The following is a 27,555-nucleotide window of genomic DNA, read 5'->3' as shown; positions in this document are numbered from 1 at the left end:
AAAAGATTTTGCAGCACAAACCAGCACAAACGTAGCACAAACGTTTGATACCACTTTTCTTGGATTTGGGTAATGTGGGGGGGCTGGTTGACCTCTGATGACTTCTAGAATTTTTTATTAATATCTTTAAAATTATAGCAGCACAAACAAAAATTTTTGCAGCACAAACCAGCACAAACGTAGCACAAACGTTTGACATCAATTTTGTTTGATTTGGGTAATGTGGGGGGGCTGGTTGACCTTTTGACCTTTACATTTTCATTAATATCTTTAAAACAGAAGCAGCACAAACAACAATTTTAGCAGCACAAACCAGCACAAACGTAGCACAGTTGATTGACACCCATTTTGTTTGATTTAATTAATGTGGGGGGGCTGGTTGACCTCTGATGACCTCTAGAAATTTTTATTAATATCTTTAAAATTATAGCAGCACAAACGTAGCACAAACGTTTGATACCACTTTTGTTGGATTTGAAGAAGGTGGGGGGGGGAGCAACTTCACTCACATCACACCCTGGGCGCTTACCTGGGAGTATATTGATTACTCCCAGGGGGAGTCTGCTGAGGCTCCACCCCTGTCTGCCACACCTGGATTCACATGACAATATGTGAATCTTTAATCAGCATTCACAATAATAGATTTGGATCTCAATACTGTGAATATTAAATTGGCATTCACGATAATAAACTTTTTGTCCTACAAAACATATAATGGGACTGTTTGCTTTGCAACAACCCCATCAATAAACACTGACACTGTTGTATTAGCACCCATACATCCACACCACAACATTGCCTCCAGACAGTGATTTGGTATGCTTCGGATCATGAACTTAGCAAGTTAATGTTATTTTCATAAGTCCAAAGAAATTATTTCCCATTTTTTTCTATTCTTTTGTTTTATTGAGATTTTTCCTGAAATCGTGTTCTTGTGTAACCACTGTTTTGAATATCTTTGTAAACCCCCTCTCATCATGAAGGTATCTCTTGACTATAGACTTGACAATGATACACCGACTTACTGAACACAGTTCTTCACTAGATGTTTTGGGTTTATTATGAGTTTTGAGGTTGGAGATCCGCCTTAACGCTCCTTAACCTGCAACAATCTCATATTGAGAATTCAGTGAAAGTTCAACATTTGGAATTAAATCTTGGGCTCCAGATCTTCTTAATGATTCATGATATCACATAGGAACAAGCTTGGTTCTCTCTCAATTACATTTGAGCCTTTGAAAATCGGATACTATGCATAATCAGAACCAAAATCAGAATTATGTTTATTGCCAAGTTTTTACACAGATGAGGATTTTTTTTCTCGATGATATGGTGCAAAAAATAGCAATACAGAAAACTGAATATTTGGTATTTACAGTATATATAATATATGCATCTTTATATAAAAACAATAAGAATATATAGTAACTTCTAGTTTTCCAATATCTCTGCTGCTCAGGCTACATGTTAGTCTGACATGACATTAAAATGTTAGCTTTAGATTTCCAAATTGCCTTGGTCATGAGTGGATTAACCACCACTCATGACCAAGGAAATTTATTTCCTCTAGGGAGACAGAAGACTGCATTTCATTTAGTAGTCTTTGAAATTTTCTCAAAATTTCACTGAATTATTTTCATGTAATTTTGAAACATAGCAATTAACAAATGAAATGAAATATTTAAGTCAATGATCCATGATACTGTGTCCATGATGATGTGTTAATTGATTTTTCCAGTACATATACTCCTGTAACATGTTGAAAAACATGATCTTGATGAGATGGCACATTTAAGCCTGAATTATTTTTATTTTTCTTTTGTAAAGAACCACATATCACACAAGGTTCATTCAAAGCTCATCTGAATGTTGGTGTTTGTATACATCTCAACAGATGAGCTGTTACTTAAAGAGTTCAGGGTCTTATGGTGGAAAAGTTTGTAATTATGCGAGTTGCTCTGGATAAATCCTCTGCTCCATCTGAGTCTCAGTCCACAGAACCTCACAGTATTCCCAGCAAACAGATGACTTCACCTTATAGAAACCTTTTAGAACTATTAATTTATCTTAACTGTCAAGTTTTTTTCAGTAGGTAAGTTAACCAAAGTTATTATTACAGAATCTAAACCTAATTATCACAATAGTTTTTACCACAAACTTTGTCTTTATTAGCTTTATGACGTAGTCCCAAGGGAACAACAGAATTTCAACCACTTAAGCTGTAAATAATTTATTTCCTCTAAATAAATAAAATAAAGTAATGAGAATAACGCTAATAACGGCAGCCAAGTGTAATCCTCTGGAACACAACTCTGTTTGCATTATTACAGGGGTGGTTGTAGCTTAGATGGTAGAGCAAGAGCAGGTCATCTAACCGGAACGTTAGTGTTTTGATCCCAGTCGGCATGCCAAATATTCCTGGCCAAGATACTAACCCCATGTTGCTCGTATGCTTTAGACAAAAGGCGCATAGAAACAGCATATAAAAAAGTGCTTGGGTGAATGAGGTTGTGTAGTGCTCAGACTAGAAAAGCGCTTTATAAGAACAGGTCCATTTACCATTATTTAATTAATCTATGTACCGTTACTTCCGCACTGCGCTGTCTGACTGCAGGAGGCGCTCACAAATAAGACGTCTGGCGAACCTAATTTCTTTTTGCCAGTAAGAACTGAAGCGCTAATGTCAGGTGCACCTACACTCTAGCGCCTCATGAGGGCAGCAATTCGTCTTTGCGAACGTATTCGTGACGTCATCCCGTGTAACTTCCTGTAATCTCGGGTCCGTTCCTCAAATCGTCCGCTGTTGTGGTTCAGAAGGCCAAGTACCGACGTGTCGGTCATTTCAAAAACCTTAAAGGTAGAGAAACAATTTCCAAGTTGTTTTATAACAGTGAATTGTTGATTTGGCGTCATGCTCGGTTTATATAGGATGGGATATAGATACAGCAATTTAGTTAAAAGGAAATGTGCAAAAGTCCTTGACAATGTGCGCTCCGAATCGGCTGCTATTCAGTGCTAGCTTAGTTTAAGAAACAGGTGAGCTTAGCAAGAATCGCTTACGTTCCGTTTGGAAGGCAAACCTAAACTCTGCTAGTATTTATTGTGTATTAAATGATGGGCAGTTGGTTGTCAATTTGTCATGACGTGTGTGTGTTTTAGTAGTCACTGTCACTATTGAGTTCTGCCGAAGTACTTTTATTTCCAAATGTTGATATTGTTATATAATCTAGAAAGGATATGTTGCATTGTATATTACATCTAATATTAGAAAGTAACAATACAGGATTAATAAACGTTTGCATGCATATTGTTTCATATGACATAACTTACCTGTGCCCCCCCCATAAAAAAAATAAAAATGAACTTTAATCTGTTAATATTATCCACGTTGTGTTCTCTTTCAACTATTACACCTTAATGCATAAACTTTGATGTCTGGTTTCAGATTTAAGACGTGATGGCTGCAACACTGCGTGTACTTTACTCTGCATCAAGGCCAGGTATGACGGCCTTACATTCTTATTCACTCAACAATTCAGAGAGCCTTGTTGCCACATATCCTTTCTTATTTCTCACCCCTGTCATGCATTTATGTATACCAGGGGTCCCCAACTCCAGGCCTCGAGGGCCAGTGTCCGCGATCCAACACAGCTGATTCAAATGGCTAAATTACCTCCTCAACATGTCTTGCCGTTCTCCAGAGGCCTGATAATGAACTAATCATTTGATTGAGGTGTGTAGACCCAGAGTGAAATCTAAAACCTGCAGAACACCGGCCCTCGAGGCCTGGAGTTGGGGACCCCTGATGTATACAGATGTCGGTAAAGTTGCAGCCTAGCCCTAGCACAGAATGAGAGTGAGCATTATCACATTAAATGCTTTTTTAAGCTTTAGAAGTAGCAGGTAATGTCAAACACCTCAATAAGGAAACTGTAGTTTTGAAGTTTAACTCTAACACAATATTTCTGCTACCTAAAGGTAACATTTCTGTTTTTACAAGGAAGTTATTGTGTGATAAATTCATTCTTACAAGTAGAGAGAGATGTAAGAAAGAGGTGACAGGAGAGGAAACATTATTCTGTTGCTGATGTCATCTGGGTATTTACCATAAAGAGATGTCTTGAAAAGCAAAGTGATTTATAAACATTTCATTATTCAAAATCAGTGTTGTATGACAACAATAGGCTGTTCACTTTGTTGGAATGTAGACTAAGTTGGTTTGTTTGTAGTCTTGTTGTATTATTCAATGTAAGGGATTATATTTGACTGGTGCAGATTAGGCTGTGATATCCATAACTATTGCTAGGTTCAGTGAAGAGACAATAAAAGCTAGTTAGTTGTTGCTTTTAGTGCTCAGTAGTAAGGCAAGAATAGAAAACGGCAATATAATTAGCAATTCATTTACCATCACAAGAGTTTTAAATTTTTCTGGACAGAAGCTAAAAGTGAGAAATATTTATACTCTGTGTTGATGGAAAATTCTATTGTATTACTCCACTCTAGACTGGTTCCTGTTGTGTCAAGTTGACTGCATTGTAGTAGGTGTACTGTTTATCTTTTCTGAAATGTTTTTACCTTCAGGTTTTTTTGTGGCCAGCCAGAATCTAGCAAGGTCCTTCAGTGTGTCGGCACAAAGGGACGGATTCAGTAAGTGCTGCTACAACACAACTCAATTCAAGGGCTTTCAGAGGCTGTACCACGATATTTTCATTCACACATGGATTTCAGACAGTTTTAGAATTTAGTTCAGGATGTTTTCCTTAGTTGGGCTTTCCTCACATTCTTACATCCTGAAGAAGGATGTACTCAGCTTCAGAAAAGCTTGGACTACTGGAAATACTCTGTGTGTTTATGTGTTCTTTCAGCAAAAGCCGACATCACACAGATTTCTTTAGTAGGGTCAGGATTAGGGCTGTTCGATATAATAATATATATCGGATGACAATATAAAAACGTCTATCGTTTCTTTTTACACTATCGTTTGTTTCATGGTATCGCAAAATAAACTGTTTACGGCAATATTTTTTTCATCGTTTTGATGGTCACTGTAGTGGCTATATTAATTTCTTAAAGTTCTCTCTTTCTCTTATATTTAATATAACCACACTACGGACAGACAAGCGCCTGTTTTTATGCGTTGTCGTTAGCAACAACGATGGTAAAACCATTGTGTGTCCGCTTGTTTATTTTCTACATAAACCTTTCACAATAAAGGTCAAGATCCTGTTGAGACTTTTCAAAATAAACTGAATCACATGAAAGAGTATGTAGAGTATTTACGGATGAGAAGCAACAAAGAGCCGTCAGGTGCTAAAAAATAAACCTTAGACTCAAACGTTAGAACAGGTTTTTTCCCCGCAGCACGCTGTGTAAAAAATACTCACAAAGAAAACGGCGGCCGTTACAACTTGTGTCTAAAAATGTATCGTTTCATGCATTGGTTAAAACACTCGACTCCAGGTACACGACGCCCAGCTGGAAACACTTCACACAAGTTGAGCTGCCCGAGATTCACAGAGTTTACAGAAAATGTTAAATTTTTGTGATTTATATCGTTATCGGGACGATAGATGTCTTATATCGGGATATGAGATTTTGGTCATATCGCACAGCCCTAGTCAGGATTAAAGAACATTTAAAGTCCAATCTCACTGAGAGGTAAATACTGTCATTCTCACAGGTACCGCTGTCATGTCAGGTCCAAAAAAAGTTCAAGCCTGCGCTGCCTTTGAAAACAGCTTTGGTGACTTTTAGGAGCTTTAGTTGTTGGACCTGTCATTTTAATTTTGATATGATACCTAAAGCCCAAATATGCCACAAATTGGTATATGAGGAACTAGAGCAGGGCGATATGACCAAAAATATTCATCACGATATACATTTGAAAATTTGCGATAACGATATAACTGACACTAGACAAAATACTTTACAACTCCACAACTTTATTAGTGCAAAAAAAAACATCATTGTATTTTCACTTAAACAAGCAGCTGTTTTATGTGAATTAAAGTTATATAAAAAATTTAACAGTGCAAATTCCTTGCCGACAGTTTAACCAAAAGGCATTTCCAGTGGAAATTGGCCGACATTTCCTCAGCATAACCATGTATAATATCCACAAAACTTAAAAAGAGGTTATACACACACAATACGGTAATATTATGTGGAAGAACAGTACGTATCACTCCGCCAGGCTCCTGACATTATGATAGCCGTAATGCTCCGACAATCCATCAAGCAGTCCGGGTTCGTAGCTTAGCAAAGTCGTACTAAAACATTTGACAGATTTTCGAGCGCCGTGTACCACATAAAATCGTTTCGAGGTCAGTAAACACAACCAGAATTCATACATAAGGCCCATTGGATTATAAGGGGCACTCTTGATTTTCAGAAAAATCGAAGGATTGATTTTAAGTGTGCCGTATTTTCCAAAAAACACGGTAATAACGACGGCCCGCTAGCAGGCTTAACCAAAAATAGTGCTTTGTTGTGTGTCTGACGGACGAAAGCTAAACCAGTTCCACACCACTGAAGTTGCAGTATTTTTACAAACCAGTTCTGGTTCATCCGTTTCATTCAACGATTTGCTTTCGCCGCCATGCTTTTTCCGACGTGTGCGTATGAAAACAAAGGCACTGCGCATGCGCGTTTAACCCATACTCTATCGCGATATTTAATTTTTCTATCGTTGCCCAAAATTATACCGGTATTACCGTGAACAGTATGATATGGCCCAGCCCTATGAGGAACAGAACAGCCTGCACTTGACGAAAAAACAAAAGATTTATGAATTACACTGATATTTTACAGTTTACACTCATGTAAATTGGGCATATTACCATTATTTTGTTTCAGCTGTGTGTGTGTGTGTGTGTGTGTGTGTGTGTGTGTGTGTGTTCCTTTCTTTGTCTACATAAGAGTATGTGAATGCTCAGGAGATCCCTGTCGACATGAAGTCCATCACAGACAGAGCAGCACAAACACTGCTATGGACAGAGCTCTTCAGAGGTCAGTTGAATGTTTCTGTCCTGTACAAATAATTGGATGTTTGTGTTTTCCTTTACCAGTGGAAGTAGTTGGGGTACTGTCACTTCATGGAAAATGTTCTTTGTATTTGTTATCTTACAGATGAGGAAAACATTAGTCCCCCCATGATATTTTAATGTTTTTGTCCCAGTAAGTTGATTCTGTGCATCTGGATGTTACATTTCAATGGTAAATGGTTTGAAATAAAACCTCAAGCAGTTAGCAGCAAAACTGGGTCTGGAACGTCAATTTATCTTCCAACACGTCACCGACCTAAAACATAATTCAAAATAATAATTGGCAGGAATACCAGAGGAGCTGCTGGTAGACAGAGCAGTCTCCTGAGACTGCAAGACAGGGCTCACCAACCTGTGCACTGGCCTGGATTGACTACAAGAAGGCCCATGACTCCATTCCCCACACTTGGATCCTGGAATGCCTCAATCTGTACAAGATCAACAGGACCCTAAGAGCCTTCATCAGGAATGCAATGGAGATGTGGTGTCTGACTGACTACGGAATGGAGCAATTGTCAGCCACCTTTTCTACATGGATGACATCAAGCTGTTTGCCAAGAGTGAGTGAGACATTGATTCACTGATTCACCACCAAGATTTACAACAGTGACATCGGAATGTCATTCGGATTGGAGAAGTGTAGTCGGATGGTAACAGAAAAGAGAGGGAAGGTAGTCAGAACTGAGGGGATCAAACTACCAGAAGGCAACTTTGCAGACATTGAGGACAGCTACAAGTACCTGAGAATCCCACAGGCAAATGGGAACCACAATGAGGCTGCTAGGAAAGTTGCAACAACCAAGTACCTGCAGAGGGTCAGGCAAGTCCTGAGGAGTCAGGTGAACGGTAATAACAAGATCCGGGTTATCAACACCTACGCCCTGCCCATGATCAGGTACCCTGCTGGTATAATAAGCTGGCCAAAGGGAAGAGAAGCAAAAGAGATGCAAACTGGACCGAAAGACAGCACAGTGTAAAGATGCCCCTGAGACAATCCAGCACGTAAGTAGGGTGCAAGATGCTGGCAGGCAGGGCACACATTGAACACCATAACCAAGTGGCCGGCATAGTATACTGTGCCGAGTATGACCTGGAAGTCCCGAGGTCAAAATGGTGGTCCTGTAGGACTTCCAAATACAAACGGATAAACTGGTGATAGCTAACCAACCGGACGTAGTAGTGGTAGGGAAGCAGAGGAAGACAGCCGTACTGATAGATGTAGTGATACCAAATGACAGCAAATCAGGAAGAAGGAACACGAGAAGCTGGACAAATACCAAGGGCTCAGAAAAGAGCTCGAGAAGATGTGGAGGGTGAAGGTAACAGTGGTCCCAGTGGTAACTGGAGCACTCGGTGCAATGACCCCCAAACTAGGCGAGTGTCTCCAGCAGATCCCAGGAACAACATCTGAGATCTCTGTCCAGAAGAGCGCCGTCCTAGGAACAGCAAAGGTGCATGACCATCAAGTTCCAAGGCCTCTGGCAGGGGACCTGAGCTTGAGAGATAAAAGATGGGGAATTTTTTTGATACAGATGCATAAAATTTTCATGGAGGTGTTAATAATTGTAAGTGTTCTCATTTGAAAATGTGGTTTTATTGTAATGCCAGGTCTAGGCATGACAATGAGCTACCTGTTCAGAGAGCCTGCCACCATTAACTACCCGTTTGAAAAAGGACCACTGTCGCCACGCTTCAGAGGAGAACATGCGTTGCGCAGGTGAGGATGATTATTTGACAAACACCAGTCAGTGTAATATGATTGGTAGCAATGATAAGATGTCAGAATAATAAATTTGATAGTCATTGATTGGTGCTTTGATATATATATATATATATATATATATATATATGAGAGAGAGAGAGATATACACACACAATACAGTGTGTGTTTGTGTCTGTTTAACAAATTGACCAGTAACTTCTTATATAATGAGAATCATATGCAATGCAAGAAAAACATTAACGTTTTAGATTTAACTTTTTTTTCTAAACTATTAGCATCTTTGAATAGTATCTGAAAACACCTCCATACATCTGAGATTTTATAGGAGGCTCTGAGATAACACTGTATTAGTAATCAAACCTCACCTAGTTTTTGGAATGTGTCAAAACAGGTATCCCTCAGGAGAAGAGCGTTGCATTGCTTGCAAGCTGTGTGAAGCAATCTGTCCTGCCCAGGTATAAACAAATAGTCATACCTATGTGAACAAATATGAATGAGATAAAAACAACTTTGGCTATAGATATGTTTGCAGCATAACTGTCCTCACAGGACCTCAACTGTATAACTGAACATGTATATGATACAGTGCAAAAGTCTTGAGCCACCTATCATGTCTTTGTATTTTGCTGGGAAATTTGGAAATATGTGCAGAGATTTATTCAAACATGTTCAAGCATAAATGGAAATACAATAGATAAGTCAAAAACATAATTTGTACAATTCTAATGAGCTTGAAAATCAATATTTGGTAGGAGCAGCTTTGAATTCTCTTTGTGTAATTTCTTTAAGCAGTCTTCAGGAATGGTTCACCAGGCTTCTTGAAGGGCATTTAAAGCTGTTCTTTGGATGCCACCCTCCACTGCGAGCAATTCTGAGGCTTTGGCGAACAGTAGATAGATGCATCTGGCTCCCATGGTTCACCTATCAGGTCATGTGTCAGGTCTATGCTGGATATTTTTTATATGACTTTCAGATACCTGCCACTTTTTTTTGTCCCCTAATTGTCCAATTTCCTCAAATTAGCCCACTTAGCTGAGATATGCCAGGTTCTTGGTTAGCAGTTCTTAGAACTAATCTTGTTGCTATAAAAATCGTATTTCATGCCCCTCAAACTGTTGTCTTTGAAATATAGGACTAAATAATGGATTTATGTGACAGGCTGAAAGGATGCAATCTAAAATTGTTTTGTTGCTAAGTTGTCTGTTATGTGTAGACACAACACTGGTTCCCAGGAGTTAGGTGCCTTTTTATTGCTTGAATGATTCAAAAGTCAGTGTTAAAAGTGTCTTAAAAAACCTTTGTCCTCTGAAAGTCATTTTCAGTCAAGGACTGGACTGAAAAAGTGCACCTGAATATTAGCCGCACAAGCTAAAATTAGGGGAAACTCCTGTTTTGTACATACATTAGCCGCACCTGACTAAAAGCCGCAGGTGTTTTAATGTTTACTTACCATATGTAAGAGAATATGCACAAAGGGGATTGTCAGGAAAGAGATGGCTGTTTGGGACCACATCCCTTTTATTAATATTTTGAAAAACAAGTTACCGGTACATATTTGCATAACTTTTTACGTATATGCACAAGTACCGGTAATTACAAGTACGAAACATGTACTGTGCTTTATAAACGAGTAACAAATGTAGTGTATAACAATAACCTACAGCACACCAGAAAAAGAGATTTGGCCTACCTTTTAGGCTCAGGTGCAGTAACACGGCTTTAAGAAGAAGAAAAGTCAGTCATTCACCACCATCTTTCTCTTCTTCCTGCGCACTAAAACCCATAAAGTCCTCAGGCTCAGGATGGCTTCGTCATCCACTCTCCGCTACTCTCCTTCGTTGTCACTTTCAAAACCAAAGAAATCCTCGTTGTCAGTGTCGGAGTCGAACACCCTCTGAAGGGCAGTGGTGGTGTCCCCCTCTCCATCACGCAGCAGTCCAGCCCTTCGAAATCCTTTGGTGATCGTGGATGCTTTTACACTTCTCCACGCTGTCAGAATCCACTGGCAGACTTGGGCAAAACTTGCTCTTCGCATGCGACCAGTTTTGGTGAATGATTTATTGCCGCTCGTCATCCACGCCTCCCACTGAACGCGTAGTGCTACTTTGAACGCACGATTCACACTGATGTCGAGTGGCTGCAGGTGCTTCGTTGTGCCTCCAGGAATCACAGCTGGAATCGAGTTTGTGCTCTTAATGGCTGCTTTCACAGAGTCTGTGATATGGGCCCTCATGCTGTCCAAAACAAGCAACGCTTTTTTTTTTTTCTTTTTTTTTTTTTTTTGGCGAAAGAATCCTCAAGGTTGCTTCCCATAGCACTCTTGCAGCCATTCCTTCATTACGCTTTCCACCATCCACCCATTCTTGTTGACCTTAACAGAGATGCCGCTCGGGATCTCTTCTCTTGGCATAGTCATCCGCTTAAAGCTCACCATTGGCGGAAGTTTAAACCCTGATGCTGTGCAGCCCAGCACACAAGTGAAATTCGTTCTCTCATGGCCAGTGGTTCTCACCGTGATGGTTGATTCGCCTTGCTTGTTAACAGTCCTAGTGAGGGGCAGGTCAAACGTCAACGGCACTTCATCCATGATCTCGTCCGGTCCGATGGAATATTCGTTTGTCTTTCTTAGTGTGAATTTGCGGAAGTTTGTTATTTTCTCTGCGTAGTCGGGAGGGAGTTGCTGACACACAGTCGTCCGTGCCCTCATGGACAGTCCTTTTCGTTTCATAAATCTGTGACACCAGGATGGCCCACCTCTGAAATGTTCTGTCTTCATTTCGTTGGCGACTGTTTTGGCTTTTAGTTGGATCTGCACAGTTTAAACACCTCGCCCGTTTGCTCTCTGTGTGTTCACCCAGTCTTCAATACAGTCTTCAAGTTTGGGCCATCTGCTCTTATTTCCTCTGAAAGCTTTTTTCGTCTTTTTGCACAGAGCCAGTTCGTCTCCAACGTCTCACCATTGATTAGTTTATACCAAGGGTACGTGCAGCAGCTCTATTTCCCTTGCTGAGTGCCAAATCGACTGCCTTTAATTTGAAAGCTGCATCATATGCATTTCTTTTGTTTGCCATACTGAGGGTTTTTGGATGAAAGCTTCCTTTGCTCCTGTAATACTCCTCTTGCTCTTGCTAATCAAGTTTGTTTTTCGCGCTCCGGACGGACATGTGACCAGCATACCACACTTGTACTCTTGTGTGTCTGATCACATGCCCTTCCGCCAGGCAACGTAGTGCCGTACAACAGCGGAACAACCAAAACAAATCCTCTTACGATATCACAAAAATCATGGACGATCCATAGAAAAGCCGCACCTGACTAAAAGCCGCGGGGTTCAAAGCTTGTGCAAAAAGTAGCGGCTTATAGCCCGAAACTAACGGTAATGTCCAAAGAAACCCTGGAGAACTATTACTCAAGACCACTCATTAAGGATGCGATCAGAGTAGAGCCTTGATTTGAATGTAGCGCTCCATGGAAGCAAAAAAAAAAACCAAAAGAAAAGATAGGAGGGTCAAGACGTTTGCACAGTACTGTATACTGGGGAATGAATGTTTGTATTCATTATTAGTACAAATACCAGATAGCGCTGTTGATATCATCGCTAACAATTTTCCTTTCCAGGCCATCACCATAGAGGCAGAGACGCGTGCTGATGGCAGCAGGAGGACAACTCGCTACGACATTGACATGACCAAATGTATCTACTGCGGTTTCTGTCAGGAGGCATGTCCTGTGGATGCCATTGTAGAGGTGTGTCTTTTTCCACAGCATAGCACAGTCTTGGATAGTGTGGGTAGCCCCACTGCATGTTTGATTGATTGACTGATTGATTGATTGTTTGAATGATTGAATCTTTATTTTGAACATGTTGAAAAAGTACAACAACATAGAATTAAAAAGAGATAAATAAACAAAGCAAAACAAAAGGAAAACGAGCAACCACAACTACAAATAACTTTGATGTTCAAAAAGGAGCAGGAAGAAGCATAAGCTTATTTAATCCCACCCCTTTCCCACTATCTAGTAATCAATAGACTACAGAAGTACCTCCTTGCAATTAGTCAAAGGAGCTTGCAAAGAAAAGCGTCTGGACTTCTTTAAGTTACTTGAAGACGTTTCACCTCTCATCCGAGAAGCTTCTTCAGTTCTAAGGTCAATTACATTATATGTTACATGTATTTTTTTTAAATAAATAAATAAATAAATATATATATACACACATACACACACACACACACATATATATATATATATATATATATATATATATATATACATATACATACACACACACACCACCCAGCTCGCCCCTGCGGGCGGTTTATCCTTCAAGCTCGGGTCCTCTACCAGAGGCCTGGAAGCTTGAGGATCCTGCGCAGTATCTTAGCTGTTCCCAGGACTGCGCTCTTCTGGACAGAGATCTCCGATGTTGTTCCCGGGATCTGCTGGAGCCACTCGCCTAGCTTGGGAGTCACCGCACCTAGTGCTCAGATTACCACGGGGACCACCGTTACCTTCACCCTCCACATCCTCTCGAGCTCTTCAGCATCAGAATCAGAATACTTTATTAATCCCGAAGGAAATTAGGGTGACAGCAGGCAGCACGCTAATGGCGCATGCGCACTTACAAAGGAACCGTCTGACCAACTTTACACAAACATCACATTGGGGAGACATGTCAGAAAGGTCGGCTGATAAGGAAAAAAACAACGAAAATACATAACATGAGGTAAGAGGAGAAAAAAAACTCCACTCAGACTGAGCTCCTAGTGGGAGAACAGTTTGATAACAGAAAAAACACCTCAGCACAAAAAGCACATGACTATCAATACACCATAGAAACACAAGACAAGCAACAGGGGTGGGTAAAGGGTAAGAGAGAGCCGGTGTAGACAGGGCATCCGGTCCTGCAGCATGTCTGCGCTGGTCCAGTCGACTGCCATCTTCCCCGGTAGGGCACAAGCATCGAAGGCGTTTGGAAAGGGAGCGGGGATCAGTGTGTGTGTGTGTGTCTCCAGAGTTCAGCTGAGACAGTGTCCTTCGCCCCGCCAGGCTAAGTAAACAGTCTTCCAGCCAACCCAGGTGGCCTTGCATGGAATAGGGGGAACAGTCTAAACACAGTCGTTGTCAGGGTGTTTTGTTCAGCTCCAGCCTTGAGGCCGCAGCTGGCGCCGAAGGGGTCTCCGCATGAAGTGATGATGGTTTTTACTTTAGTGCAAACAACTCATATGAATTTCAAAGCTGTTCTAACAGTCCAACACTGGTCTCTCAATCTCCTGTTGGAGAGCCGTGAGCTTTCTATGATGTTATCCAAACTTACGTTCCGTGATGTTGTCATTCTTTTTGCTCAAAGAGCAGGTTCTGAGAACTCACGACCGCAGTGCACTTCCCCAAGATGTGATCGAATTTGCGCTCAAAGGTGTTATTCGAGCTAGCCCCTCTAGATGTAATCGAGTTTCTCACTCAGAGGTCTTGTTCTGAGTATTCACGGCAGCCGTGCGTTCTCCAAGATCTTCTCCGTGCTGCACTCAATGAGCCCATGGTATTTCTCCAGCTTCTCGTGTTCCTTCTTTCTGATGTTGCTGTCATTCGTAACCGCTACATCGATCACTACGGCTGTCTTCTTCTGTTTGTCTACCACCACTATGTCCGGTTGATTAGCCACCACCATTTTGTCCGTCTGTATCTGGAAGTCCCACAGGATCTTAGCTCGGTCATTCTCCACCACCCTAGGGGGCGTCTCCCATTTTGACCTCGGAACTTCCAGGCCATATTCGGCACAGATGTTTCTGTATACTATGCCGGCCACTTGGTTATGGCGTTCCATGTATGCCCTGCCTACTAGCATCTTGCACCCTGCTGTTATGTGCTGGATTGTCTCAGGGGCATCTTTACACAGCCTGCACCTGGGGTCTTGCCTGGTGTGATAGACCCCAGCCTCTATGGATCTTGTACTCAGAGCTTGTTCTTGTGCTGCCATGATTAGTGCCTCTGTGCTGTCTTTCAGTCCAGCTTTGTCCAGCCACTGGTAGGATTTCTGGATATCAGCCACCTCCTCTATCTGCCGGTGTTACATACCGTGCAGGGGCCTGTCCTTCCATGATGGTTCCTCGTCTCCCTCCTCTTTCTTGGGTTTCTGCAGCCTGAGGTATTCACTGAGCACTCGGTCAGTTGGGGCCATCTCCCCAGTGTGTTCTTGGATGTTCGTTGTCTCATCCTGGACTGTGGTGCTGACACTCACCAGTCCCTGGCCTCCTTCCTTAAACTTAGCGTACAGCCTCAGGGTGCTGGACTTGGGGTGAAACCCTCCATGCACGGTAAGGAGCTTTCTTGTCTTTATGTCAGTGGCTTCTATCTATCTCCTTTGGCCAACTTACCATACCAGCTGGGTATCTGATCACGGGCAGGGCGTAGGTGTTGATAGCCCGGATCTTGTTCTTACCGTTCAGCTGACTCCTCAGGACTTGCCTGACCCTCTGCAGGTACTTGGTGGTTGCAGCTTTCCTAGCTGCCTCTTCATGGTTCCCATTCGCCTGCGGGATCCCCAGGTACTTGTAACTGTCTTCTATGTCTGCAATGTTGCCTTCGAGTAGCTCGATCCCCTCAGTTCTGACTACCTTCCCTCTCTTTTTTGTTACCATCCGACTACACTGCTCCAGCCCGAATGACATGCCGATGTCATGGCTGTATATCCTGGTAGTGTGGATCAGTGAATCGATGTCTCATTCACTCTTGGCATACAGCTTGATGTCATCCATGTACAGGAGGTGGCTGACAACTGCTCTGTTCCGGAGTCGGTATCCGTAGCCAGTCTTGTCATTGATCTCACTGAGGGGGTTCAGGCCTATGCAGAACAGCAGTGGGGACAGAGCATCTCCTTGGTAGATCCCGCACTTGATGGTGACTTGTGCTATGGGCTTGAAGTTGGCCTCTAGTGTTGTTCGCCACATCTCCATTGAGTTCCTGATGAAGGCTCTCAGGGTCCTGTTGATCTTATATAGTTCTAGGCATTCCAGTATCCAGCTGTGGGGCATTGAGTCATAGGCCTTCTTGTAATCAATCCAGGCAGTGCACAGGTTGGTCAGCCCGGTCTTGCAGTCTCGGCTGACTGTTCTGTCTACCAGTAGCTGGCGTTTTGCGCCTCTGGTATTCTTGCCAATCCCTTTCTGTGCCCCGCTCATGTATTGACCCATGTGCCTGTTCATCTGAGCCGATATGATGCCTGACAGGAGCTTCCATGTAGTACTGAGGCAGGTTATTGGTCGGTAGTTGGATGGGACCGGTCCCTTCCTGGGGTCCTTGGGGATCAGGACCGTCCGACCTTCCGTTAGCCATTCCGGGTGTCTCTCGTCAACTAGCAGCTGGTTCATTTGTGCTGCCAGACGCTTGCGGAGTGCAGTCAGCTTCTTCAGCCAGTAGGCGTGAACCATGTCGGGGCCTGGTGCTGTCCAACTCTTCATACTAGAGACCCTTGCTTGGATGTCTGCCACCGTGATGGTTACTGGACCCTGTTGAGGGAGGTTGCTATGGTCTGCCTTCAGATCCACTAGCCACTGAGCATTGCCGTTATGGGTTGCGTCCTTCTCCCATATGCTCTTCCAGTATTGCTCCGTCTCCAGCCTTGGTGGTGCTGTTCTCTTATTGTTACCTTGCCACTGAGAGTACACCTTTGCTCGTTCTGTGGAAAACAGCTGGTTTATTCTCCTGCCTTCTATCTCTCTGGTGTACCTCCTCAAGCGGCTGGCCAAGGCTGTGAGTCGTTGCTTGACAGTTTCCAAGGCCTCAGGTATGGACAGCTTCCTGTACTTCTTAGGCACCTTCCTCATCACGCCTTTCTGCAACTCCGGTAGTTGGCTAACCTCCCTCCGTGCTACATTGATCTTAGCCTCTAGCCTCCTTCTCCATGGAGGGTACTGCCCCTTATGGCTGGTCAACTTGTAGCCAAGCATCTCACTGATCACTGCTGCCGTATTGTAGATCAGCTTGTTAGTGTCGGTAATCGTGGCTGTAGGTATCGTCCGTAGTGCTGCATTAACATTATCTAGCAGACCTTCTGAGGGTACTTCACGTAATCTTGGAAACCGCCTACGGGGGGGTCCAGGTTTCAAGCTTGCCCATGATCCTATCTTTCAGGTCAATTCCGCTTGCACTCAACGATCCTTCTCCTATCGCACTTGGGGCTTGGTACCCAATCTCGGGTGGGGGTGATGATATCTCCCCCCTGACCTGGCGTCCTGGCTCCCCCTTGCCGTAGCATTTATGTTGTACCTCGTCAATCTCTAGCTGTGAGAGCAGTCCCTTCTTTTGAATGTTGGAACACTGAGCTACTAGTTCCGTCATTGTGGATGTTGGGTATCGAAGACTCAATAGGTCCCTCATCCTATTCATGTAGCCCCTTCCGCCAGGGTTACTTGCGTAGTAGCATTCCAACAACGCCCTGTTTTCGTCTCTTGCCCACCGATACCTTCTTGTTCCAGTAGCCCACTTCTCGTCAGGGTGTACTGGTTCCTCAACACCTGACGCGGACCTTGTTGATCCGGGCGATATAGATATATAGAGATATAGAGAGATATATAGATATATAGATAGATATAGCGATAGATATAGATATATGTATAGATCTATATAGCGGTATAGATCTATATAGCGGTATAGATATAGAGAGATATAGATATAGATATATAGATATATATAGATATAGATCGAGCGATATATACACACACACCAGTTTTTATGGATTATCCTTATGGCCCTTTTTTGTAATATAAAGATTGATGATAGCAAACATTTGTAAGTATTGCCCCAAACCTCTGCACAGTAATGCAAATATGGTGCAATCAGGGAACAATGGAGAATGTGGAGTGATTTGTGGTCCAGAATGTGAAATTTTGTTATGTATATGATTTATGAGACTTCCAGTTTAATTTATCATCTATAATCACACCTAGAAACATGTTTAAGTACTCTTTCAATTTCCACACCATCTATATGAATCTGCACTTGTGCATTTCTAAGGGAATTCCCAAATAAGATTATTTTAGTTTTACTAAGGTTTAGCGTTACTTTGTTCCTGTTAAACCATTTTTTAATTTTGCACATTTCTGAAGTAATTGTATCCAGCAGCTCCTTTAGATTCCCCCCAGAACAAAAAATATTTGTGTTGTCTGCAAATAATACTAATTTTAATATATCAGATGCCTTGCAAATCATTTAGATAAATAATAAATAAATTTGGACCCAGTACAGAGCCTTGTGGAACACCACAAGCAATGTCCAAGCATGATGAGGAATGGACTTGATGGACTTGATGGATTTCATTTATGCCAGAGATGTTGATCTTTTTGATCTGAATCCATATTGACTGTCAGAGAGTAATTTATATTTATTTAAGAATTTGTCTAATCGTATATGCAATTTTCATATCACACATTTCATAGGTATTTAAACATTTATTTATTAATTTTTTCTGCTCGCTAGCGAGTATAAGCTCGGGGGAATATGGCCAGCAATGTCACCATTTTGACAAAGTCAAACAGTACAAAGTGCAGTTTGCTGTGCTGTAGACAGAGATTCAACTAATTATGTTTTTATCTTTTGTGTTTTTCAAACTAATAGGAAGTTAAATCCAAGATGTATCTATATTGTTGTATGATCATTGTCTCTAAAATAATTAAGAAACTGTATTCTACCAGAAACATTCAGGCACAAAAATATTTGATAGGGAGCACTTTTAATAAAGTCCTTTACGAATAAAAATACAACTTCCTCTGTGGGGAATGCAAGGCATTAGGTGCCCATAATGATAGTCCATTTAGACCCCCTACAACTGTGGTGAGTACTGGGTTTGCACTGGTGGCAGTGAGTCAAACTTGTTCACAGTGGTTTTTGGATTCTGCAGAGGCTGCTCATTGACATCAATTCAGTCTATAATTCTAATATAAACACCAGGTGCAGAAGGTGTTAGGTTGTGTGGTCTCAGGGTCTTTTGTCTTTTTCAAGTGATGTGGTTCTGTTGGCTTTATCAAATGATGGCTGGGATGAAATTAGGACCTCAAAATATGAGGCCGTGGTTTTCAGCCAGCAAGGCAATTAGTGCCCACTCTGGCTGGTAATGAGTTGCTGCCTCAAAAGGGGGGTGTTCAAGGATCTCAAGGTCTAGTTCATAAGTGAAGGAAAAAGAAAGGGAGTGTATGATGGGAACTTCAGTTAGGTAGTTAGGCAGGGCAATGTTAGACCTTATGTGCGTGTTATTGCTGTTTTGGGCTGAGCCAAAAATGTCATTAGGCATTAGATGTGGTTAAAAAAATGGAAATGAATGCATGTCTAAAAGGTAAATACATTTCTGCATAGCTGTGTTTATCAGGTTGTTATATACATGTGCCAGCCAATCCTTTGTACTATTCCGCTGAAATTTGGCCTCCAGCTTAATGTGTTAGGAGTCCCTGCATTTCCTCAGCTTCACTCTTAAGTTGAGCTGCACCCTCCTCAGTTCTTCCCTCTCTCCAGTCCTAAAGGTTTTGGCTTTTTATTAGAATAGAATAGAATGCCTTTATTGTCACTATACAGTTGTGCAATGAGATACAGAGCATCTCCTACTCAGTGTAAACATGCTGGGAGGGGGTACAGTTCTGCAACGCTATATACATATGGACAGTATTAACATAGGGAAAAAGATATGTGTATATATATATAAAATGTACAAATATACAAGCCGTTTTTTTAAAAAAAGTAATATGTAATAAATAGTGTTGTGTATATACAGTTGAGTTATTGCACATAGGATTGGTATTGCACAGTGGTGGTCCATAGAGGAAGTGGGAAGAAAAAAAAAATTGGGGGGGGGCTGTGTTATCGGTGCATGTGTGAGTTCAGGGTGGTTATGGCTTTGGGGAAGAAACTGTTTTTGAGTCTGTGGGTTTTTGTGCTGATGCACCTGTAGAGCTTCCCTGGGGGAAGCAGGCTGAACATGTTGAAACCAGGGTGGGAGCTGTCCTTGATAATGTTTGCTGCTCTGCTGGGCAGCGGGAGGAATAAATGTCCATCAGGGAGGGGAGAGGGCAGCCGATGATCTTTTGTGCTGTCTTGACCACACTCTATCCGCCTTGGTGCAGCTGCCGTACCATACCGTGATGCAGTAGGTTAGCAGGCTCTCAATGGACGAGCGGTAGAAGGTCAGCAGCAGTTAAGCAGTTTTAATTGGCATGCAGTAGCTCTAATACTGTGCTGTCTGTAATGGGACAGCAAACAAACTGTTATATAAACCAGGCACAAAAAATGAGGAAATTTGGTTGATTATTTCTGGGATTTAAAAATGTTACTTGGAATACATGTCTGGTTGGAAAGCCTGTTTATTTCCTCTTAAATTTGTCACATTTGTAAACAATTGCATTTGTGGGTTCAGCTGCAGAGTTGAGTATATGGGTTGTACCCATGAAAAACCAACTAGTAAGCATAGACCCTGCACATTAGTCAATTGTGTCTGCAGTATTTAAAGGGAAAAACAGGTTGTCCAATGGTATACAAGTTATTGCTGAAAAACATTGTTACAACTAAGAACTATTCAAACAAACACAAATATTATCTGTATATCTATATCTACCCGTCTCTCTCTACCATTCATGTAAAACGAGTGTTGAACACGTCACATATACTTCTAAAGGTACTATTGACATGAAATTCTCATCAGATGTCGATAACGATACATCCAATCCACATATACTAAGAAACCTTAGTTGTCCATAAGTTATGTGTAATAATGAGAAATGACACAGGGAAAAATACTGAACACAAGAAGAAAGACAATGGGGCCAAATGATGTCAGCTGGTTCAGTTGATGGCCTAAAAAAAGTGTCTCATTACCAGTGATTTACACAAGAAATAGCTCATGATAGATCAAACCAATGAGCTTTCTCAAGACCTTTACAAGATTATTGTTGCAAAACATACTGATGTCATGTTACAGTGACCACTGGCCCATAATCCAGAAGTGGAGACAACATAATTTCGCTGTAAAGCAACCACAACCAGGTGCTCACTGCAAGACTTCAGACAGAGAAGTGAAAAGAATTATCAGTAAGGGTTGTTCAAGAGCCAAGGACCACTTGTGAAGAGCTACAATAAGACCTGGCATCAGCAGGTACACTTGTTTCAAAGAAAACAATAAGCAATGCACTTAACTGCCATGGCCTGTATGAATACTCACCATGCAAGTATCTATTGCTTAAGAAAATGCATGTTGGAGAGTACTTAAAGTTTGCTGAACAACATTCAGACAAGCTTGTGAAATACTGGGGGAAAACAGTCCAAAACTGAACTCTTTGGATGCCATAATACAGACCCTGTTTGGAAGTTAAAAGGTACTGCATATCACCCCAAAAACAACGTACCCACAGTGACGTTTGGAGATGGGAACGTCATGATGTGGGCCTGTGTTCAGCATACAGTACTGAATGAATGCAATTAATGGAAAAATGTACAGAGACATTCTTGATAAAAATCTGCTGCTATTTACCAGAATGATGAAGATGAACGTAGGGTGGAAGCTATAGCAGGACAATGATCCCAAACACACAGCCGAGCCAGTTGCGCAGGAAGAAAATAAAGCTGCTAGAAAGAGAGAGCAGATTTCTCCAGTATTGGCTTCCCTTCATTGGCTTCCTGTTAAATCCAGAATTGAATTCAAAATCCTGCTCCTCACATACAAGGTCTTAAATAATCAGGCCCCATCTTATCTTAATGACCTTGTAGTACCATATCACCCTATTAGAGCACTTCCCTCTCACACTGCAGGCCTACTTGTTGTTCCTAGAGTATTTAAAAGTAGAATGGGAGGGAGAGCCTTCAGTTTTCAGGCCCCTCTTCTGTGGAACCAGCTTCCAGTTTGGATTCAGGAGACAGACATTATCTCCACTTTTAAGATTAGGCTTCAAACTTTCCTTTTTGCTAAAGCATATAGTTAGGGCTGGATCAGGTGACCCTGAATCCTCCCTTAGTTATGCTGCAATAGACGTACACTGCCGGGGGATTCCCATGATGCATTGAGCTTTTCCTTTCCAGTCACCTTTCTCACTCACTATGTGTTAACAGACCTCTCTGCACTCAATCACACTTATTATTAATCTCTGTCTCTCTTCCACAGCATGTATTTATCCTGTTTTCCTTCTCTCACCCCAACCGGTCGCAGCAGATGGCCCCACCCCTCCCTGAGCCTGGTTCTGCTAGAGGTTTCTTCCTGTTAAAAGGGAGTTTTTCCTTCTCACTGTCGCCGAAGTACTTGCTATAGGGGGTCATATGATTTTTGGGTTTTTCTCTGTATCTATTATTGTACGATCTACTGTGCAATATAAAGCGCCTTGAGGCGACTGTTGTTGTGATTTGGCGCTATATAAATAAAATTGAATTGAATTGAATGGCCCAGGCAATCACATGACCTAAATCAAACTGAAAGTCTATGGAAAGAAGAGTTCATAGAATGGGCCCACAGAACCGTCAGGATATAAAAAATGGGCCAAAATCACCTTTGCAATGCCTGCGACTAGTTTCTCCATACAGAAGGAGCCTTGAAGCTGTTTTACCAACAAAGGCTTTTGCGCAAAGTGTTAAAACAAATTTCAGTAAAGCATGTTTAATACTTTTTTCATTATTACACGTAATATATGAACATCTGTGGTTTGAGTTTTTTGCGTTTGTAGATTGGATGGGTTGTTACTGATATCTAATGAGTATTTCATGTCAGTATCGCCTTTAGAAATATATTCTGGGAGCGGCCGGCCCAGGTCTTCCCTTCTCTCTACCCCTGCTTTCCTGTCCTCTCATCACTGTGTCTATCGACTAAAGTCCCCCCCACCCCCCCAAAAAAGAATATTTAATTAGTTACACTTTGTGAAAAGGGCTGAAATACGGGCAGAGTCATAATAAAAGTTGGCAGTAATTTTTATTGCAAAGATCTTTATCTTTTTGTTTGTGCTTTCATTATTCTTATTCTTTGCGGTCTCTTTTCTCCGCGTTTTGTTTCTGTTATTTTCTTCTGTTCCTCTCCTCGTGTTTGCAGACCTGTTGTTGTAATCCATTTTTCCTTTTTTTTCAGGGTCCTAACTTTGAATTTTCTACTGAAACTCATGAAGAACTGCTCTACAATAAGGAAAAGCTCCTCAACAATGGAGACAAGTGGGAAGCAGAGATTGCTGCCAACATACAAGCTGATTACCTATATCGATAGACATCACACACAGACATGCAGGTGTACAAATGTACAGTATACACAAACCATCTTTTGCGCCCCACACACATTTTGACTCAAACCCAGAGGAAATGGATGGTCAGTTTAGATTTAGTTTTGTTGTCCATTCTTATTTTAAACATAACATAAATATCCTAAGTATCATATTATTCGATATTTATTGTAGAACGATCAATACCCCACTGGCTATTTGTGTAAGGAGTCTAAAGCTGTCACAGCCTGGTCTAGTATATTATCATTCAATGAAGACTATACTTTGTGTGGAAATTGAATTTAATAACATGTAGACTGAGTCAAGCTATGTCAGTGTGAGCATGTACCCCGAGGGTAGACTGCAATCTGGATTTCATCTTCACTGTCAGTGTAAGGGTGCATGGATTATCATCTAGTGAGTTGTATGTTCATCATGCTGCTTCCACTTTGAAGCAAATAAAGAACCTTCTGGGAGAAAGTTGTTTCAAGTGTGGAAAAACGATGTACAGAAAATGTTTCAATGCAGTTTTTATTTATATAATGCCAAATACAACAACAGCCGCCTCAAGGTGCTTTATATTGTAAGGTAAAGACCCTACAATATTGCAGAGAAAACCCCAGCAATCAGACGACCTCCTATGAGCAAGCACTTGGTGACAAGCTTTATGTTAAAAGCTTCCTTTTAGGCTACGTTCACACTGCAGGCGAAAGCGCATCAAATCCTATTTTTTTGATCCTATGCGACCCATATCCGATCATGGTATGACAGTGTGAACGGCACAAATCCGATATTTTCAAATCCGATCTGGGTCACTTTCGTATGTGGTACTGAATCCGATACATATCCGATGTTTTAGAAAGCAACTGCTGTTTGAATGGTCAGGTCGCATTGAATCCGTCTTTTACGTCACTGACACAAGACAGACGCCAATTATCAGCTCCGGAGAAGACATCGCGAACGCTTCCTGGCCATCCAGTGTAGATGTTAGTGAAACTGTTGGGAAGACAACTTGAACATTTTATTTGTACTGTATAATCTGCAGATTCTGACAGAAATCTGCAACTATCCTTTGAAGCGCCGCTCCTCTAAAACAGCAATAAGGATAATTATTAGGTTATCTACATTATTATGTAAATAACAAAATAACTTAAAGCAAAAATTGGGAAACGTAAAGTCCGAAGTCTTTACATTAAGGGCTATCAGTCAAACAATATTGTTTGCTCTGGGTCTAAACAGAGCGCGTTGTGTGTGACATCTTCTTTTGCGCATGCGGGCCGCTTTGAGCGTTCACACTAGAGCGCGTTTGCTGTCGCATTTTATTTGTAGTGTGAACAAGCAGACAAAAAATCGGATTTGATCAAAAAATCGGAATTGAGCATTAAGACCTGCAGTGTGAATGTAGCCTTAGAAGGAAAACTGGCAAAACCAGGCCAGCCATCTGCTGCGATCAGCTAGGAATGAGGGCAGGGGAGATGGGACAAAAAACCACTGTGGAAAACAGCCAGAGATTAAAAATAACTGATTAAATGAACAGTAGTGTATACACACAGTGTGAAGAAAAAAAAAAAAGGTGAGTGAAGAAGAAGTAGTCCATCCATCCCCTGGGAATCCCCCAGCAGCCTTGATCTACTGCAGCATAAATAATCACCTGATTGAGCCCAGATTAGAAGCATTAACAAAACTGGCTGTGGTTACCAACTGCAGAACGGATGACATCAAGCATTATGCCACGAGTGAACGAGATATATATTGACTGACACGACTAGGATCTACAACAATGACACTGGAATGTCATTCAGATTGGAGAAGTGTATTTGGATGGTAACAAAGAGAGGGAAGGTAGTCACAACTTAGGGGACTGCACTAGCAGAAGGCAACATTGCAAACATTGAGGATAGTCCTAAACAGTCAGGTAAATCTGAAGAACAAGATCTGGGAAATGAACACTGTCTTGGAATTTCCTGTTAGTAAAGTCTGCAACGCGGTCAGCTGTGGCCAAAGCTTTTTAATTACAGGATGCAAGAGAGCAAACAGACTGCAAACATCACAGTTATGCAGTCAGGATAGCTCTGCCCTTGAGACGTCGCGCCGCCTCTTTTATACCTTCACACACAACTCCTGGTGCATCACTACAGTTACAACAGCTTCTTGTCTCAACCCTCGCTGGGCAGGGAGCAACTCCTGCTATCCATATTCCAGGAAGCACCTTGAATGTGGTTTCCCTGGGAATTTCATCCTTCTATGCCCTAACAGTCAGCAGATAACATAGTGAAACGTAGTTAAGCATAGTTACACCAGGTCATATTGACACACAGACTCACCTAAGAAATACAAGAAGTTCTAAGCACCTACTAATACATATAAGAATGAACTAGAAACTTTCCATCACAACACCTACCCTCTGATGGCTGTTGGATGCCCTGCTGGGATAATAAGGGACAACTGAATCTTTCTAATTATGTGCAGTACTACTTCAATTAACCCTTGTGTTCGTTTTATGTTAAACTATTTTGTGTTCACAGTTAAAAATGACTGTTTCATTACGACTCATCATAAAAGCTATAATAATAGATATATTTCCTTTCTTGTCGTGTTAGATTGTTTTATCAACTAAAGTTTTTGAACTTCTGTTATTTATGACCCCGTATGTCTCATTAATATGACTTTATGCCTTATATTTGAGTCGAAACACATCATTTCTATTTTGACTATAATAACCAGATCAAACATGTATACTGTTTATCACAGCTGTCAAAGTGACCTGGAATATTTTAGCTGTGTATGGACCAAATGATTCCAACATTATACTAAAATTACCTCTTTTCAGGAACACCATCTATGGGTTCCTGAAAGATGGGATATAGATGAGTGGCTGGCGCTCCACAAACCTGTCAACATGTAAAATTTATAGAGTAACATGGTGGCCCAAAAAATTGTCAGACTGAACTCTACATCCATAAACTGTTGGTAGATTCATTCTCGGATCTCCACTGAAAATAAAAAAAAACCCTCATGTATGCTTTGATGTCTTTCTGGCTTACCTCCATGTTTACCACTATAGTTTACCATTATTTTCAAATTAGGGTTTCAGCTGAAAGCCCAAGTTGATTCTCAGGTGGGGATAAGTTCCCATTCTTTGACTTGTTGACGTGACAACAGTCTCATCATGGCGATCCTCTTCCTCACTGAATTTGTCCTCATCAGTTTTTTCTTGGTCTCGGTTGCATGGATTATATTCCATGCCATCTTCAGCTTCTGACATTTCCTCTCTAATCCATGCTCACCGTGAGTTTCCTGGTCTCTCTCTAGTCATGGGGTAGGCTGTGTGGTGGGCAGTGTAGGACCAAAATACAATACTTGGCACACAGACATTAGACTCAAAATGCAGCTTTATTGCTGGAAAAAACGAAATAACTAAAGATATCAGGAAAAGACTCACTGGCAAAGGAGCATGGATATGGATAACGTAATCGGACAACATGACAAAGAATGAAGGAAAACTGAGGGCTTAAATACACATGGAGTAGCCTTTCCCTGGTGACAGTACTGGGTGTTAAAACTCAAGCAGCTTGACAACATAAGAACAGTGTTGGTCAAGTTACTTGAAAAAAGTAATCAGTAACTAATTACTGATTACTTCCCCAAAAAAGTAATCCCGTTACTTTACTGATTACTTATTTTCAAACGTAATTAATTACTTAGTTACTTTTTAAAAACACGATTTACAACCTGAATAGGTGATAAAGCGATAGGTCTTTCAGCCCAATTCTACTTTTTCTACATAATGTAGAATTTCATACAAAATGTAATCAAATGGAAAAGTCCCTTTTTAAAACTTGTTTTATTAGTTTTAATCTTTTAACTTTATGCATCAAGCAAAAATTTAATTATATGCAACATTCTCTGACTGGAAGAAATTTAAAATTTAAACCTATTTTCTGCACATTCCAGCACATAAAATATATTTTTTTTGTGTTTACACTCACTCTTTCAAATAGATGCAAGTAAAACACAGCAGAAAATAAATAAAGTCAAAGACTAGCGGTCCTTTTGCTCTATTTTCACCTGTAAAGCAGGAGTGGGGTAGGCGGAGGTTTACCCTGGTGCACAGTAGCGGTTTTTGATACGGGCGACACGGGCGGTTGCCCGGGGCGGCATCGTGGTGGGGGGCGGCATCACGGGCATCGGCAAAAAAAAAAATTGCTCGTACTCATGCTGCCCGACATCAGCCGGCGCATATCGGGAATGGCATAGGCACCGATCGGTTTTCTATCGCCCATTTGCTGGAAGTAAGGGCGCCCTCCGTTTGCCAGGTGCGCCTGCTGCTTGTGGCACAGGAAGGAGAGGGCGGGGTGGCGGGGGATTCTCTGACTGGCTGGAGCGGCATCTAATAACCAACTTGCAAAATAAAACAAAATAAAAACAAAACAACAAACACGAAAACACCAGACATTATGATACAGACTTATAATGTGCACTGATGTTTTTTGGAAACGTCAAAAGTGAGCGCGAGAGCCCTCGGTGCGCCTGCTCGCTGCTGAAGTCAAAGTAAACTTTGTCATCTCCGCTACATACAGTC

General features: G+C 41.5%; 1 protein-coding gene across 1 annotated transcript; it reads left to right on the top strand.

Annotated features, from left to right (window-relative positions):
• Nucleotides 1–2,748: 2,748 nt before the first annotated feature.
• LOC146386237 (NADH dehydrogenase [ubiquinone] iron-sulfur protein 8, mitochondrial-like) lies at nt 2,749–23,453 on the top strand. Its single transcript, XM_084932333.1, has 8 exons — nt 2,749–2,857; nt 3,446–3,500; nt 4,582–4,647; nt 6,919–7,008; nt 8,652–8,760; nt 9,158–9,221; nt 12,385–12,513; nt 22,850–23,453. Exons 2-8 carry the CDS (start codon nt 3,458–3,460, stop codon nt 22,979–22,981), a joined length of 633 nt encoding a protein of 210 aa, XP_084788459.1. The 5' UTR covers nt 2,749–2,857; nt 3,446–3,457; the 3' UTR covers nt 22,982–23,453.
• Nucleotides 23,454–27,555: the final 4,102 nt, after the last annotated feature.

This window comes from Perissodus microlepis, chromosome 6 (genome assembly GCF_051167445.1).
Source record: "Perissodus microlepis isolate ML-2025 ecotype Zambia chromosome 6, ASM5116744v1, whole genome shotgun sequence".
NCBI classification, from domain to species: Eukaryota; Metazoa; Chordata; class Actinopteri; order Cichliformes; family Cichlidae; genus Perissodus; species Perissodus microlepis.
This window is presented reverse-complemented; position numbering and strand designations above follow the sequence as displayed.

Bases quoted from the DNA above. Each gene is read 5' to 3' on its own strand.
- LOC146386237 (XM_084932333.1), top strand. From the start codon at position 3,458: ATGGCTGCAACACTGCGTGTACTTTACTCTGCATCAAGGCCAG. The intron at 3,501-4,581 runs GTATGACGGCCT...TTTTACCTTCAG, and splicing joins TTACTCTGCATCAAGGCCAG to GTTTTTTTGTGGCCAGCCAG. The intron at 8,761-9,157 runs GTGAGGATGATT...GTGTCAAAACAG, and splicing joins GGAGAACATGCGTTGCGCAG to GTATCCCTCAGGAGAAGAGC.